Source organism: Herpailurus yagouaroundi, unplaced genomic scaffold (assembly GCF_014898765.1).
Source record: "Herpailurus yagouaroundi ecotype Mexico unplaced genomic scaffold, PumYag 218, whole genome shotgun sequence".
NCBI classification, from domain to species: Eukaryota; Metazoa; Chordata; class Mammalia; order Carnivora; family Felidae; genus Herpailurus; species Herpailurus yagouaroundi.
Genome location: NW_024412449.1, coordinates 4,378,356 through 4,396,313, shown reverse-complemented (window position 1 = coordinate 4,396,313; position 17,958 = coordinate 4,378,356). Strand labels below are relative to the sequence as shown.

Genomic DNA, 17,958 nt, shown 5'->3' with positions numbered 1-17,958 from the left:
ATGAATAAAAAATAAATTACTTACTAAGCTTACAAGATGTGTGTGATCAGGCCCCTACTTCCACAACCTCATAAAACCCAGTCTAGTCTCAACTTCACCCATTATATTTCAACTATAGAGTCCCTCTTCTCAATTCCTTGAACATACCAAGATGTTTTATACCTAAAGTTCTTTTTACAGACTGTTTCCTCAAACTGCCTTAATTCTCCTACCCTGTCCATCCTCTAGTACAGTGGACTGAATGATTCCCCCACAAATTCATTCGTTGAAATCCTAACCCACAATGTGATAGCATTGGAGGTAGGGATAGATAGGAGCCAGGGTTTTCAGAAGGTCATGAAGGTAGAGTACTCACAAATGGGATTAATGTCCTTATAAAGAAATTGCCAGAAAGCTCTCTTGCCCTGTTTGCACCACGTGAGGATACAACAAGAAGATGGCAATCTGCAACTTAGAAGAAGGCCTCACACCAGAACCCAACAATGCTGACTTCCTAATCTCAGACTTACTGCCCCCAAAACAGTGAGACATAAATTTCTGTTGTTTATAAGCCATCCAGCCTGTGGCCTGAACTAAGACACCTAGCTATTCTCACAGCAGACTCCTTCTAATCCTTTACATGTTTGTTTCTATGTCACTGCTTCAGAGTGCTTATCCTGACCATCTTGTCAAAAGTTGGTCTCCTCATTATTCTCTAATGTTCCACTATTTTTCCCTTTATAACACCTGTCATGAATTCGAAGTATGGTGTTTTTGTTTTCTTTTGCTTTTTTATTCTGAGACCCCTATAAGACTATAAATCTATGAAAATAAAGACTATGTCTGCACGATTTACCAGGATGCCCAGTAGCCAATGCAACAAAAATACTGAGAGTGCTTAATAATTTTTATTAATCTTATTAAGTAAAAACCAAAAATAGTCTTAAATAGTCACACACCTCAAATACTGTTTCATTTTTAATGGTTTATTTGACATCTCAGTTTACCATACCGGGAGTAGGAAGGTGTGAGGAGACTGACTTGACAAATAAATGTTCATGCAAAAATTTTATTAAAAATAAAGAGAACATAAAATATTTCTTTTACTGTCCCTGAGAATCTGTGTTACTCAGAATTACTTAAGTTATATAAATAAAAAACAAAAACAAGGGGCGCCTGGGTGGCGCAGTCGGTTAAGCGTCCGACTTCAACCAGGTCACGATCTCACGGTCCGTGAGTTCGAGCCCCGCGTCGGGCTCTGGGCTGATGGCTCAGAGCCTGGAGCCTGTTTCCGATTCTGTGTCTCCCTCTCTCTCTGCCCCCTCGCCCGTTCATGCTCTGTCTCTCTCTGTCCCAAAAATAAATAAACGTTGAAAAAAAAAAATTTTTTTAACAAAAAAAAAACAAATCACTGGCAATCTTCTAATCTGACCCACATCAGAAGTATGTCTTAAAATACAACTTGAGAATATTATCGAAAATATTTAACTATTTCAATTAACAGAAATAAAAACATTCCTACTTGCATTAAAAAAAGACTTGAATGGAACATTAATTCTACCAGAAACATGAAAAGGATCTTTTAAACAGACACAGCATTTTGAAAACTCAATTTCCTATCAAGAAAGCAGTTGTCTAAGTGGTATAAGAATGTTCTTTAAAAAATAGTAAACATCTAAATCCTAGACAAAGAGTACTCTCTGTCTCTAAAAACTAGTTGTAGAGGCTGTATTTGTGCTATTAAAAATAGAAGTTTATTTCCTAATAATTATTCTATATTTATTTCCTTTATTATCTCTACAGGAGAACAAGATGATAATGATGACATCAGTTTTTTTAAAAAGTGAGAGAGAGCTGTTTTTTGCTTTTGTTTTTGTTTGCTTTCATTTCTTTAATTATATTAACAGCAATCTTTAATTCATCCATTCTGGCATGGCATGGAAGTTCTTAAAATAACATTCTGTGCAGTCTTCTTCAAACTATCCCAAGGGAAACTATTTTTACTAGTACCCAGGAACATTGCATCATTCTAGTCTCAAACATTTGTAGCAGTTGTAGTAAATTAAAATATGATGCCATTTATTATCTATCAGATAGGCAAAAGTTAAACTGATAATACCAAGAGCTGATAATGGGATTTAAAACAAAAACAAAAAACAGCAGTCATATACCTTACTGGTAGAAGAGTAAATTGATCAAATTTAGAGGTCAATTAGTAATATGTTTCAGAAATTTTTTAAATGTGCATGTTTTTAAAACAACATTTTCATTCCAATAATTTTATTCAACAGAAATAAGTACTCAGGTGACATACATAAGCCTATTTACTACAACACTGTTGGGTAACACTAAAAAAATTTAAATTACTTCTGTATCATTTGGATATCTGAAATGGGTAATAGGTTAAGTGAATTATAATACAGTCACATATCACAGTCCAGTCATAATAAGCACAATCCATTTTTTCAAGTAACAGTATATAACTATTCAAAATAACATATACCTTTATTTATTAGTACAGAAAGATATCCAAAACATAGTAAATGGGGGTAAAACTCACAAAACAGCATGATAGTATGAGCCAATATGTAAGAAACAAAACATATTTTGTGTGTACAGATCACACGCATTTTTAAGCAGTACATAAACCAAACTATTAACAAAATTACAACTTTTTATTGTCTGTTTTTTTTAAATATGAAATTTATTGTCAAATTGGTTTCCATACAACACCCAGTGCTCATCCCAACAGGTGCCCTCCTCAATACCACTCACCCACCCTCCCTTCCCTCCCATCCCCCCCCCCCCCATCAAACCTCAGTTTTTTTTCTCAGTTTTTAAAAGTCTCTTATGTTTTGGCTCCCTCTCTCTCTAACCTTTTTTTTTCCCCTTCCCCTTCCCCTCCCCACCATGGTCTTCTGTTAAGTTTCTCAGGATCCACAGAGGAATGAAAACATATGGTATCTGTCTTTCTCTGTATAACTTATTTCACTTAGCATCACACTCTCCAGTTCTGTCCACATTGCTAGAAAAGGCCATATTTCATTCTTTCTCATTGCCAAGTAGTATTCCATTGTGTATATAAACCACAATTTCTTTATCCATTCGTCAGTTGATGGACATTTAGGATCTTTCCATACTTTGGCTATTGTTGAAAGTGCTGCTATAAACATTGGGGTACAAGTGCCCCTATGTATCAGCACTCCTGTATCCCTTGGGTAAATTCCTAGCAGTGCTATTGCTGGGTCATAGGGTAGGTCTATTTTCAATTTTTTGAGGAACCTCCACACTGTTTTCCAGAGCGGCTGCACCAGTTTGCATGCCCACCAACAGTGCAAGAGGGTTCCCGTTTCTTCACATCCTCGCCAGCAGCTATAGTCTCCTGATTCGTTCATTTTGGCCACTCTGATTAATGTGAGGTGGTATCTGAGTGTGGTTTTGATTTGTATTTCCCTGATGAGGAGCGACGTTCAGCATCTTTTCATGTGCCTGTTGGCCATCTGGATGTCTTCTTTAGAGAAGTGTCTATTCATGTTTTCTGCCCACTTCTTCACTGGATTATTTGTTTTTCGGGTGTGGAGTTTGGTGAGTTCTTTATAGATTTTGGATACTAGCCCTTTGTCTGGTATGTCATTTGCAAATATCTTTTCCCATTCCATTGGTTGCCTTTTAGTTTTGTTGATTGTTTCCTTGTCAGTGCAGAAACTTTTTATCTTCATGAGGTCCCAATAATTCATTTTTGCTTTTAATTCCCTTGCCTTTGGGGATGTGTTGAGTAAGAAATTGCTGCGGCTGAGGTCAGAGTGGTTTTCCCCTGCTTTCTCCTCTAGGGTTTTGATGGTTTCCTGTCTCACATTCAGGTCCTTTATCCACTTTGAGTTTATATTTGTGAATGATGTAAGAAAGTGGTCTAGTTTCATTCTTCTGCATGTTGCTGTCCAGTCCTCCCAGCACCATTTGTTAAAGAGACTTTTTTCCATTGGATATTCTTTCCTGCTTTGTCAAAGATTAGTTGGCCATACTTTCGTGGATCTAATTCTGGAGTTTCTATTCTATTCCATTGGTTTATGTGTCTGTTTTTGTGCCAATGCCATGCTGTCTTGATGATTAAAACTTTTGAAGTAGAGGCTAAAGTCTGGGATTGTGATGCCTCTGGCTTTGGTCTTCTTCTTCAAAATTACTTTGGCTATTCAGGGTCTTTTGTGGTTCCATACAAATTTTAGGATTGCTTGTTCTAGCTTCGAGAAGAATGCTGGTGCAATTTTGATTGGGATTGCATTGAATGTGTAGATAGCTTTGGGTAGTATTGATATTTTAACAATATTTATTCTTCCAATCCATGAGCATGGAATGTTTTTCCATTTCTTTATATCTTCTTCAATTTCCTTCATAAGCTTTCTATAGTTCTCAGCATACAGATCTTTTACATCTTTGGTTAGGTTTATTCCTAGGTATTTTATGCTTCTTGGTGCAATTGTGAATGGGATCAGTTTCTTTATTTGTCTTTCTGTTGCTTCATTGTTAGTGTATAAGAATGCAACTGATTTCTGTACATTGATTTTGTATCCTGCAACTTTGCTGAATTCATGTATCAGTTCTAGCAGACTTTTGGTGGAGTCTATCGGATTTTCCATGTATAGTATCATGTCATCTGGAAAAAGTGAAAGCTTGACTTCATCTTTGCCAATTTTGATGCCTTTGGTTTCCTTTTGTTGTTTGATTGCTGATGCCAGTACTTCCAACACTATGTTTTTTGTTTTTTTTTTTAAAGAAGTTTGTTTTTCTTTTTTCAACGTTTATTTATTTTTGGGACAGAGAGAGACAGAGCATGAACCGGGGAGGGGCAGAGAGAGAGGGAGACACAGAATCGGAAACAGGCTCCAGGCTCTGAGCCATCAGCCCAGAGCCCGACACGGGGCTCGAACTCACGGACCGCGAGATCGTGACCTGGCTGAAGTCAGACGCTTAACCGACTGCGCCACCCAGGCGCCCCCCCCCCCCCAACACTATGTTAAACAACAGCGGTGAGAGTGGACATCCCTGTCGTCTTCCTAATCTCAGGGAGAAAGCTCTCAGTTTTTCCCCATTGAGGATGATATTAGCTGTGGGCTTCTCATAAATGGCCTTTATGATGTTTAAGTATGTTCCTTCTATCCCAACTTTCTCGAGGGTTTTTATTAAGAATGCTGAATTTTGTCAAATGCTTTTTCTGCAGCAATTGGCAGGATCATATAGTTCTTATCTTTTCTTTCATTAATGTGATGTATCACATCGATTGATTTGCAAATGTTGAACCAGCCCTGCAGCCCAGGAATGAATCCCACTTCATCATGGTGAATAATTCTTTTTATATGCTGTTGAATTTGATTTGTTAGTATCTTACTGAGAATTTCTGCATCCATATTCATCAAGGATATTGGCCTGTAGTTCTGTTTTTTTGCTGGGTCTCTGTCTGGTTTGGGAATCAAAGTAATGCTGGCTTCATAGAATGAGTCTGGAAGTTTTCCTTCCCTATTTTTTGGAACAGCCTAAGAAGGATAGGTATTATCTCTGCTTTAAACGTCTGGTAGAATTCCCCTGGGAAGGTATCTGGTCCTGGACTCTTATTTGTTGGGAGATTTTTGATAACTGATTCCATTTCTTTCCTGGTTATGGGTCTGTTCAAGTTTTCTATTTCTTCCTGTTTGAGTTTTGGAAGTGTGTGGGTGCTTAGGAATTTGTCCATTTCTTCCAGGTTGTCCTCTTTGTTGGCATATTTAAGTGTGTTCCTTCTATCTCGACTTTCTCAAGGAGGGGAGGCACAGAGAGAAAGGAGAAAGAGAATTCTAAGCAGGATCTGCACTGTTAGTGCAGAGCCCAATGTGGGGCTCAAACTCAGAAATGGTGAGATCATGGCCTGACCCAAAATCAAGAGTCAGATGCTCAATGGACTGAGTCACCCAGCCCCCCCTCCCCAAGAAGATCTGTTATTTAAAAAAAACTTTTTTAATGTTTATTTATTTTTGAGAGAGAGACAGACAGACAGAGCATGGGGGGCGGGGAGAGAGAGAGGGAGACACAGAATCCAAAGCAGGCTCCAGGCTCTAAGCTGTCAGCACAGAGCTCACCACAGGGTTCAAACCCACAAACTGTGAGATCATGACCTGACCTGAAGTTGGATGCTTAACTAAGCCACCCAGATGCCCCCATATGGTATTTTTTTTAAGATTTTATTTTAAAGTAACCTCTATACCCAATGCAGAACTCGAAATCAAAACCCCAAGATCAAGAGTCACACACTCCACCTACTGGGCCAGCTAGGCACCCCTCTATGGTATTTCTATTTTATTATTATTATTATTATTTTTAATTTACATCCAAGTTAGTTAGCACATAGTGCAATAATGATTTCAGGAGTAAAATCCAGTGATTCATCCTACATATTAACACCCAGCACTCATCCCAACAAGTATCTTCTTTAATGCCCCTTACCCATTTAGCCCATCTCCCCACCCACAATCCCTCCAGCAACCCTTAGTTTGTTCTCTGTATTTAAGAGTCTCTTGCGTTTTGACCTCCTCCCTGTTTTTATATTATTTTTGCTTTGCCTCCCTTATGTTCACCTGTTTTGTATCTTAAATTCCACATGAGTTAAGTCATATCATATTTGTCTTTCTCTGACAGACTAATTTCACTTAGCATTATATACTCTAGTTCCATCCACATTGTTGTAAATGGTATGGTTTCATTATTTTTCATTGCCAAGTAATACTCCATTCTATATATATCACATCTTCTTTATCCATTCATCCATCAATGGACATTTGGGATCTTTCTGTATTTTGGCTATTGTCGACAGCATTGCTATCAACATTAGGGTGCATGTGCCCCTTCAAAACAGCACACCTGTTTCCCTTGGATAAATACCTAGTAGTACAATTGCTGGGTTGTAGAGTAGTTCCATTTTTAAGTTTTTGAGGAACCTCCGTACTGTTTTCCAGAGTGGCTGTACCAGTTTGCATTCCCACCAACAGTGCAAGAGGGTTCCTCTTTCTCCACATCCTCGTCAACATCTGTCATTACCTGAGTTGTTAATTTTAGCCATTTGACTGCTGTGAGGTGCCATCTCATTGTGATTTTGACTTGTATTTCCCTGATGATGAGTGATGTTGAGAATTTTTTCATGTGTCTGTTAGCCATCTGGATGTCTTCTTTAGAAAAGTGCCTATTCATGTCTTTTGCCCATTTCTTCCCTGGATTATGATCTTCTCCCATTCCATCAGTTGCTTTTTAGTTTTGCCGATTGTCTCCTTCACCATGCAGAAGTTTTTTATCTTGATGAGGTCCCAAGAGTTCATTTTTGCTTTTGTTTCCCTTGACTCCAGAGACATGTTGAGTAGGAAGTTGCTGCGACCAAGGTCAAAGAGGTTTTGCCTGCTTTCTCCTTGACGATTTTGATGGCTTCCTGTCTTATGCTTAAATATTTCATCCATTTTGAGTTTATTTTTGTGTATGGTGTAAGAAACTGGCCCAGGTTTATTCTTCTGCATGTTGCTGTCCAGTTTTCCTAACACCATTTGCTGAAGAGACTGTCTTTATTCCATTGGATATTCTTTCCTGCTTTGTCAAAGACTAGTTGGCCATATGTTTGTGGGTCCATTTCGGGGTTCTCTATTCTGTTCCACTGATCTGAGTGTCTGTTTTTGTGCCAATACCATACTGTCTTGATGATTATAGCTTTATAACACATTTTGAAGTCTGGAATTTTGATGCCTCCAGCTTTGGTTTTCTTTTTCATGATTGCTTTGGCTATTTGAGGTCTTTTGTGGTTCCATACAAATTTTAGGATTGTTTGTTCTACCTCTGTGAAGAATGCTGTTGTTATTTTGATTGGAATTGCATTGAATATGTATGATTGCTTTGGGTAGTATCAACATTTTAATATTTGTTCTTCCAATCCATGAGCATGGATTATATTTCTATTTTTTTGTATCTTCAATTTCTTTCATAAACTTTCTATAGTTTTCAGTCTACAGATTTTACACTTCTTTGGTTAGGTTTATTCCTAGGTATTTTATTGGTTTTGATGCAATTGTAAATAGGATCAACTCCTTGATTTCTCTTTTTGCTGCTTCATTATTGGTGTATAAAAATGCAACCTGTGCATTGATTTTATACTGCAACTTTGCTGAATTCATGGATCAGTTCTAGCAGTTTTCTGGTAGAATCTTTTGGGGTTTCCACACAGAATATCATGTCATCTGTGAAGAGTGAAAGTTTGGCTTCCTCCTGGCCAATGTGGATGCTTTTTATTTCTTTGTGTTGTCTGACTGCTGAAGCTAGGACTTCCAGTGCTATGATGAATTAACAGTGGTGACAGTGGACATCCTTGTTGTGTGGTATTTCTCTTTTTAACTTTTTGAAAGACCTCCATACTTTTTCACAAATGTTAGCACCCACCAACAGTGCACAACGATTCTCTTTTCTCCATATCTTCAACATCTGTTATTTCTTGTCCTTTTGATACCAGCCATTCTGACTGGTATGAGGTGATATTTCATTGTGGTTTTGATTTGCATTTCCCTGATGATTAATGATACTGAGCATCTTTTCATGTGTCTGTTGATCATCTGTATGTCTTCTTTTAAAAAAAATGTCTATTGAGGCCCTCTGCCCATTTTTTAATTGGATTTTTTGTTTTTTTGGTGTTGAGTTGTATAAATTTTTTGTGTATTTTTTTGATACTAAACTTTATTGGATATATTATTTGCAACTATCTCCCTCCATTCACTACCTTGCCTTTTTGTTTTGTTGATGGTTTCCTTTGCTATACAAAAGCTTTTTATTTTGGTGTAATCCAACAGCGTATTGTCACTTTTGTTTGTCTTGACTGAGGAGACAGATCCATAAATATGTTGCTAAGGCCAATGTCCAAAAGAATATTGCTTATGTTTTCTTTTTGGAGTTTTATAGTTTCAGGTCTCACATTTAGGTCTTTAATCCATTTTGAGTTTATTTTTATGTAAGGTGTAAGAAAGTGGTCCAGTTTGATTCTTTTGCGTGTAGCTGTCCAGTTTTCCCAATGCCATTTATTGAAGAGACTATCTTTTCCCCATTGTATAGTCTTACCTCATTTATCATAGATTAATTTACCATACATGTATGGGTTTACTTCTGAGCTCTCTATCTTGTTCCAATGATCTATGTTTCTATTTTTGCACCAGTACCATACTGTTTTAATTACTATAGCTTTGTAGTATAACTTGAAATCTGGAATGATACCTCCAGTTTTGTTCTTCATTCTCAAGACTGTTTTGTATATTTGATGTCTTTCATAGTTCCATGCAAATTTTAGTATTATTTTTTCTCATTCTGTGAAAAATGCTATTGGCATTTTGATAGGGATTGCACTGAATCTTAGGTTGCTTTGGGTAGTATAAATATTTTAAGAATATTATCTGAACCCAAGAAGATGGTATATCTTTCTATTACTTTGTGTTATCTTCAATTTTGTTCATCAGTGTCTTACAGGTTTCAGAGTATAGGTCTTTCACCTCCTTAATTAAATATATTCCTATGTATTTTACTATTTATGGTGCAATTGTAAGTGGGAGTGTTTTCTCTTTCATTATTTCATTATTAGTGTATAGAGATGCAACAAATATCTTGTATTAATCTTGTATCCACAACTTTACTTAATTCATTTGTCAGTTCTAATAGTTTTTTCATGTAGTCTTTAGGGTTTTCTACATTAAGTATCATGTCATCTGCAAATAATGAGTTTTACTTCTTCCTTACCAGTCTGGATGTGTTTTCTTTCTTTTTCTTGTCTAATTGCTGCAGTCACGACTTCCAGTACTAGGCTGAATAAAAGTGGTGAGAGGTCATCCTTGTCTTGTCCCTGATCTTAGACTAGAAGCTTTCAGTTTTTCACCCTTGAGATATGTTCCCTCTAAAACCCACTTTGTTGTAAGCTGTTATCATGAACAAATACTGTATTTTGTCAAATGCTTTTTCTGCATCTATTGAAATAAGCGTATGGTTTTTCCTCTTGTTAATGTGAAGTATTGGATTAATTTGTGAATACTGAACCACCCACTGTACCTCTGGAATAAATTCCACTTGATCATGAATGAATTTTTAAATGTATCCATGAATTTGGTTTGTTAATAATTTTTTGAGGATTTTTGCATCTGTGTTCATCAGAAATATTGGCCTCTCTTTTTTTGTAGTGTCTTTGACCAGTTTTGCTATTAGGGTAATGCTGGCCTCATAGAATGAATTGGGAAGTTTTCCTTTCTCTTCTATTTTTTGGAACCCGTTGAGGAGAACAGGTATTAAGTCATCTTTAAATGTTTGGTAGAGTTTGCCTGTAAAGCGATCTGATCCTGGACTTTCCTTTGTTGGAAGTTCTTTTATTACTGATTCAATTTCATTACTAGTAATCAATCTGTTCAGATTTTCTCTCTCTTCCTGATTCCATTTTAGAAGATTGTATGCTAGGAATTTATCCATTTATTCTAGGTTGTCCAATTTGTTGACACATAACTTTTCATAATACTCTCATAATTCTTTGTATTTCTGTGGTGTCAATTGTCATTTCTCCACCTTCAATTCTGATTTTATTTATCTTTTTTTCTTCATGAGTCTGACCAAAGGTTTACCAACTTGTCTCAAAGAAAAGATTGGTGTCATTGAGCTTTTCTTTTTATTTATTTATTTATTTATCTATCTATCTATCTATCTATCTATCTATTTATTTATCTATTTCCACTCTAATCTTTATTATTTCCTTCCCTCTACTATTTTTGAGCTCTGTTTGTTCTTTTTTCTAGCTCCTTTAGGTTGTTAGAGATTTTTTCTTTTTCTTGAGGTAGGCCTATATCACTATAAACACATTTTAGAACTGCTTTTGCTGCATCCCAAAGATTTTGAACCATTTGTTTTCATTTTCATTTGTCTCCATGTATTTTTAATTTCCTCTTTGACTTCTTTGTTGACCCATTCGCTGTTTAGCAGCATATTATTTCACCTATACATGTTTTTTTTACGATTTTCTTTTAACTGATTTCTAATTTCATGCTATTGTTGTCAAAAAGATGCCTGACACAATTTCAATCTTCTTAAATTTACTGAGATTTGTTTTGTGGCCTAACATGTGATCTATCCTGAAGAATGTTGCACATGCACTTGAATGTGTATTTTGCTGTTTGGGCATAGAATGTTCTGTATATATAGATATGTTAGGTCTATTGGTCAAATGTGTCATTCAAAGCCACTGTTTTCATTAATTTTCTGTCTGGATGATGTATCCATTGATGTAAGTGAGGTGTTAAGCTCCCCTTCTATCATTGTATTACTGTCAATTTCTTCCCTTATGCCTATTTAATACTGCTTTACGAATTCAGGTGCTCCTATGTTGAGTGCATAGATATTTACAATTACTATATCCTCTTGTTTGATTGGTCCTTTTATCATTATGTAGTGTCTTTGTCTCTTGCTACAGTCTTTGTTTTAAAGTCTATTTTGTCTGACTACCCATCATCAGGGAAATATAAATCAAAACCACAATGAGATATCACCTCACACCTGTCAGAATGACTAAAATTAACAACTCAGGAAACAACAGATGTTGGTGAGGATACAGAGAAAAGGGAACACTTTTGCACTGTTGGTAGGAATGCAAACTGGTGCAGCCACTATGGAAAATATGAAGGTTCCTCAAAAAATTAAAAGCAGAATGGCCCTATGACCCAGCAATTGCACTTCTGGGTATTTATCCAAAGGATACAAAAATGCTGATTCGAAGGGGAACGTGCACCCCAATGTTTATAGCAGCACTATTGACAACAGCCAAAGTATGGAAAGAGCCCAAATGTCCACTGACTGATGAATGGATAAAGAAGATGTGGGGTGTGTGTATACATACACACACACACACACACACACACACACACTGAATATTACCTGGCAATCAAAAATGAAATCTTGCCATTTGAAACAATGTAGATGAAACTAGAGTCTATTATACTAAACAAAGTAAGTCAGTGAAAGAAACACAAATAATATGGTTTCACTCATATGTGGAATTTAAGAAACAAAACAGATAAGCATAGAGGGAGGGAAGGAAAAATAAGATAAAAACAGAGAGGGAGGCAAACCATAAGAGGCTCTTAAATCAGAACAAACTGAAAGTTGCTGGAGGGGAGTTAGTGGGGGGGGGGGGGCAGGGGCTGAGTGACAGGAATTAAGTTGGGATGAGCACTGGGTGTTTATGTAAGTGATAAATCACTAAATTCCACTCCTGAAACAATTACTACACTATACATTAACTAACTGGGATTTAAATTAAAACCAAATAAATAAGGGGGTGCCTGGGTGGTTCAGTGGGTTGAGCATCTGACAGTTCATGAGTTCAAGCTCTGCATCAGGCTATCTGCTGTCAGCATGGAGTCTGCTTCAGATCCTCTGTCCCTCTCTCTGCACCTCTCCCACTCAAGCCCTCCCCTCTCAAAAACAAACATTTAAAAGGAAGGAAGGAAGGAAGGAAGGAAGGAAGGAAGGAAGGAAGGAAGGAAGCCTATTTTGTCTGATAAGCATTGCTACCCTGGCCTTTTTTTCCCCCCACTTCCATTTGCATGGTATATGTTTTTGCATCCCTTTACTTTCATTCTGTATGTGTCTTTCAGTCTGAAATTAGTCTCTTGTAGGCAACATCTAGGTGGGTCTTGTTTTTTTATCCATTTGGTCACCCTATGTCTTTTGAGTGTAACACTAATCCATTTACATTTAAAGTAATTATTTATAGGTATGTACTTACTACCATTTTATTAGTTGTTCTTTGGTTGTTTTTGTAGTTCTTCCGTATTCCTTTCTTCTTCTCTTGCTCTCTCACCTTATGGTTTTATGGCTTTCTCTAGTGTTATGCTTGGATTCCATTCTCTCTCTCTCTCTCTTTTTTTTTTTTTAATTAAACTCTCCCCAAAGTAGGGCTTGAACTTGTGACTCCAAACTCACAACCCTGAGATCAAGAGTCATGCTCCACTAACTAAGCCAGCCAAGCGCCCTTCCATTCTCTTTATTTTTTGTGTATGTATTACAAGTTTTTGATTTTGGTTACCACTTGGTTAGTATATAACATCTTAAGTGCACAGTGGTCTCTATTTAGTTGACTGTCACTTACATTTGAACACATCCTAAAAGCACTAAATTATTACTCTCTTCTCCAATGTTTTATGTAGATGATGTCATATTTTACATCTTTTTATTTTGTGTATCCCTTGGGTAATTTTTGTGGACATAACTGATTTTACTACTTTTGTGTTTTAACCACCATACTGGCTTTATAAGTAATTAATTTACTACCTTTAATACAATTGCTTTTACCTGTGACATTTTTTCCTTTTGTAATTTTCTTCCTTCTTATGGCCTTTTCTTTACACTTAAAGAATTCCCTTTAATATTTCCTGAAAGGCTGATTTAGTGATGATAAATTTCTTTAACTTTTGTTTGGGAAATTCTTTATCTCTCCTTCTATTCTGAAGGATAATCTTGCTGAGCAGAGTGTTCTTGCTTGTAGGTTTTTTCCCTTTCAGCACTCTGAATATATCATGCCACTCCCTTCTGGCCTGAAAAGTTTCTGCTGAAAAATCAACTGGCAGACTTATGCAGTTTCTCTTGTATCATCCTGTAATCATCTCAGTACTTAAAACTGAATTAAGGTGATACAGAATCACTAGTGTCTCTAGTCGCCTGCTAGAAGCAACCATAAATGTTTACACTTAAACCTTAAGTTATCTCTATAACTTTTCTATTCATAACATCCAATATAAGTCAAATATGACTAGGCATAAAAGGAAAGAGTTTTTAGTTGTTTTTTTGATGTTTATTTTTTACTTTTGAGAGAGAGAGAGAGACAGTGCGAGCAGGGAGCAGGGAAAGGGCAAAGAGACAAGGAGACAGAATCCGAAGCAGACTCTAGGCTCTGAACTGTCAAAACAGAGACCGATGTGGGGCTCAGACTCACAAACCGTGAGATTATGACCTAAGCCGAAGTCAGATGCTTAACCAATTGAGCCACCCAGGCTCAGAAAGATCTGAGAAATATCCAGAAAGATCTTTTTTTAAAGCAACAATAGATTCCTCGACAGGGATCCAGAAAATACAGTTATCAGAAACAGACTAAAAAATATCCATGCCTTATGCCCATGCATAGACCTACATAAGAATGTTCCTTAGCACCTTTATTTATTGTAATAGCCAAAAACCAGAAACAACCGATATGTCCTTCAATAGATAAATGGATCAACAAACTTAGATATATACATACAACAGAATACTCAGCAATAAAAAGAAACCATTTAATACACACAGCCACATGGATGAGTCTCAAAATAATTATTCAAAGTGAAAGAAGTTCCCCAAAAAGTACATACTGTACATTTCCAAAAATACAAGTAATTTGTAGCAACAGAAAGCAGATCAGTGGTTACTTAGGGACAGGGAATAGCAGGGGTGAAAGCAATAGGAAGCAAGAATTATAAAGACATATGAAGAAACTTACAGGAGTAATGATTATGATTATGTTGATTGTGGTGATGATCATACATATCAAAACTCATCACACTGCACATTTTAAAGATGTGCAGTTTATTTTACATCAATTGTATCTCAATAAACCTGAAAAAAAAACATGCTAAATGTGTTCAAGGAAATAAAAGGCATAAGTGACAAAATCATCAAAGAACCAAATAAATAATCTAATATTGGAGCATACAATTAACCAAAATTAAGAATTCCATGGGTGGGATTAACAGCAGCTCAGAATATAGATCAAAAGAAAATATGCAGAATAAAACACAAAGAGACAAAAGGATAAAATATAACAAAAACAAAAGGAAGGGTGCAAGAGACAGAGGAGGGTATAGTGGGAAAATCAAAAATTCCAAAAGGAGGAAGAAAATGGGACAGAAGAACATGCAAAGTGATAATGGCTTAAAATTCTTAAAAAATGATTTTAGGGGCGCCTGGGTGGCGCAGTCGGTTAAGCGTCCGACTTCAGCCAGGTCACGATCTCGCGGTCCGTGAGTTCGAGCCCCGCGTCAGGCTCTGGGCTGATGGCTCGGAGCCTGGAGCCTGTTTCCGATTCTGTGTCTCCCTCTCTCTCTGCCCCTCCCCCGTTCATGCTCTGTCTCTCTCTGTCCCAAAAATAAATAAACGTTGAAAAAAAAATTAAAAAAAAAATGATTTTAATCATCATGATAGAGATACAAGAAGCCCAATGAAATTCAAGCAAATAAGTACAAAGAAAATCATACTACGTTCAAAGACAAAGACAAAGGGAAAAAATGCTTAAAGCAACTAGAGGAAGGAAACAGATTACCTTCATGGAAAAAAAATTAGACTGTCTGCTCCCTTCAATAAAAATAATAGAAACCAAAACACAACAGAAACACATCCTCAAACTGCTGAATGATAATAACTAATAGAATTCTATTCCCTGAAAAAATATCTTTCAAGCATAATGTGAAATAAACACTTTCAAACAAGAACAGAGCATTCTTAGAATTCCCACAAAAAGGTGGCTCAGTTGGTTAAGCATCCAACTTCAGTTCAGGTCATGATCTCACACTCCATGAGTTCGAGCCCCGTGTCGGGCTCTGTGCGGACCGCTCGGAGCCTGGAGCCTGCTTCAGATTCTGTGTCTCCCTCTCTCTCTGCCCCTCCCCTGCTCATGCTCTCTGTCTCAAAAATAAATAAAAACATTAAAAAAAAAAATTCCCACAAAGAAAACTCAGTATAATTATTTTGAGACTCTTTTATGTGATTGTGTATAACAATAGTTTGTTCCTTTTGGGGGCAACTAAGAGGCTCAGTTGCTTAAGCATCCAACTTCAGCTCAGGTCATGATCTCATGGTTCTTGGGTTTAAGCCTTGCTTCGGGCTCTCTACTGTCAGCACAAAGCCCACTTCAGATCCTCAGTCTCCCTCTCTCTCTCCCCCTCCCCTACTCATGCATGCATGCATTCTCTCTCTCTCTCTCTCAATAATAAACATTAAAAACAAATAGAAGTTAAAAAATAAAATAAAATAAAATAAAATAAAATAAAATAAAATAAAATAAAATAAAATAAAATAAAATGTTTGTGGGGCACCTGGGTGGCTCAGTCGGTTAAGTGTCTGACTTTTAATTTCGGCTCATCACTAGGTCATGATCTCATGTTTCATGAAATCAAGCCCCACATTGGGCTCTGTGCTGACAGTGCAGAGCCTGTTTGGGATTCTCTCTCTCTCTCTCTCTCTCTCTCTGCTCCTCCCCCACTCGTTCTCTCCCCCCACCCTCGAAAATAAAGTTTAAAAAAAATTTTTAATAAAAATAATAAAAATAGTTCATTCCTTTTTATTGCTGAGTAGTATTCGACTGTATATATGGATATACCTCAATTTGTTTATACATTCATCTGATTAAAGACATTTGGCTTGCTCCTACTTTGGCACTATTACAAATAAAGTTTGCTTCAAGCACAAGAAAATTTATGCCAGATGAAGTCTTTAGAGAAGCAGGAAGGGGGAAAAAAAAGGAGTAACAGAAAGAATAAATTATAAGTAAACCTAAATGAATACTGACTGTTCTATATGGCTTAAATCTTTTTTTAATCTTTTAAAATTTTATTTTATTTTGGAGTGGGGAGGGAAGGGGGTAGAGGGAGAGAGAGAAAGAATCTAAAGCATTCCCCAAGCTCAGAGCAGAGCCTGATGCAGGGCTCAATCCCACAACCCTGGGACTGTGACCTGAGCCAAAATCAAGAGTCAGATACTCAACCGACTGAGCCATCCAGGCACCCCTACAGGATTTAAATTTTAAACAAAACTAAACTATAGTAGCAGCATACAAGTCAGGAGGGATAAATGGTGTTAAAGTATTCCAAGGTCTTTGCACTAGCAGGAAGAAGATAAAAGTATATTACTAACATTTTATAACTTGGAGAACATTCAGTAGTAATCATAAACAAATGTGAGACATTTCATTCTTAAATTCAATAAACACTTATTGAATGCCTTTTATCTGCCAGGCACAAAACTATGTGCACTATGTATGTATAGTGGTAAACAGAATAAACTAAAAATAACTCAAAGTCTATAAATAGTAGAATGGATAAATGCATTGTGGTTTGTTCATAAACTGGAATACTACACAACAATAAAAAACCACAACTGCATACAACATAGATGAACCTCAAAATATAATGTTGAGTGACAGAAGAAACAAAAGAATATTTACCATATTCATATTTACTATATTCATATACATATGAAGTACAAACACAGGCTAGAGTAATCTATGGAATTAGAAATCAGAACAGTGTATCTCTGGAGAGGAGGAAGGGTTAATGATTGGAAAAGAGCATAATTAGGGCTTCTAGGGTACTAATAATGGTCTATTTCTTAAATTGAGTGGTGTTTATATGAGTATATTCATTTTGAAGATTATTTACTGAGCTGTGCAGTTTGCATACTCTCGTGCATACATGCTGTAATTTTTTTTAATTTTTTTTTAACGTTTATTTATTTTTGAGACAGAGAGAGACAGAGCATGAACGGGGGAGGAGCAGAGAGAGAGGGAGACACAGAATCGGAAGCAGGCTCCAGGCTCTGGGCCATCAGCCCAGAGCCCGACGCGGGGCTCGAACTCACGGACCGTGAGATCGTGACCTGAGCTGAAGTCGGATGCTCAACCGACTGATCCACCCAGGCACCCCAATACATGCTGTAATTTAATAAAAGCTTTTTAAAAGATGGTGCAGTCTCCATTTACCAACATGGAAAACTTTAGAACATATTCTGAGGAAATTAACTTCTGAGAAAAAGAAGAAACTACTGAATAGCAGTTTCATCCCTTTTTTATAAAAAATATGCTGCATATATATACATTATGCTCAAAAGAATTCTGGGAGGGTGCACAAGAAAATATCAGTAATAGTTATACCTGAGTGGCATAAA

At 36.7% G+C, this 17,958-nt stretch overlaps 1 protein-coding gene across 7 annotated transcripts in view; it reads right to left on the bottom strand.

Annotated features, from left to right (window-relative positions):
* Positions 1-17,958, bottom strand: part of SBF2 (SET binding factor 2) — a 448,047-nt gene that overhangs the window by 386,866 nt on the left and 43,223 nt on the right. For 2 of the 7 annotated variants that reach the window (XM_040456901.1, XM_040456907.1), the window contains exon 1: positions 14,522-14,600. The exons of 3 other annotated variants lie outside the window; for them this stretch is intronic. In XM_040456901.1, the coding sequence (XP_040312835.1) occupies positions 14,522-14,591 (70 nt within the window). In that variant the 5' untranslated portion in view covers positions 14,592-14,600. Of the gene's footprint in view, positions 1-14,521; positions 14,601-17,958 lie in introns of those variants that run through there. 2 more of the 7 variants (XM_040456903.1, XM_040456905.1) reach the window with 2 other exon arrangements.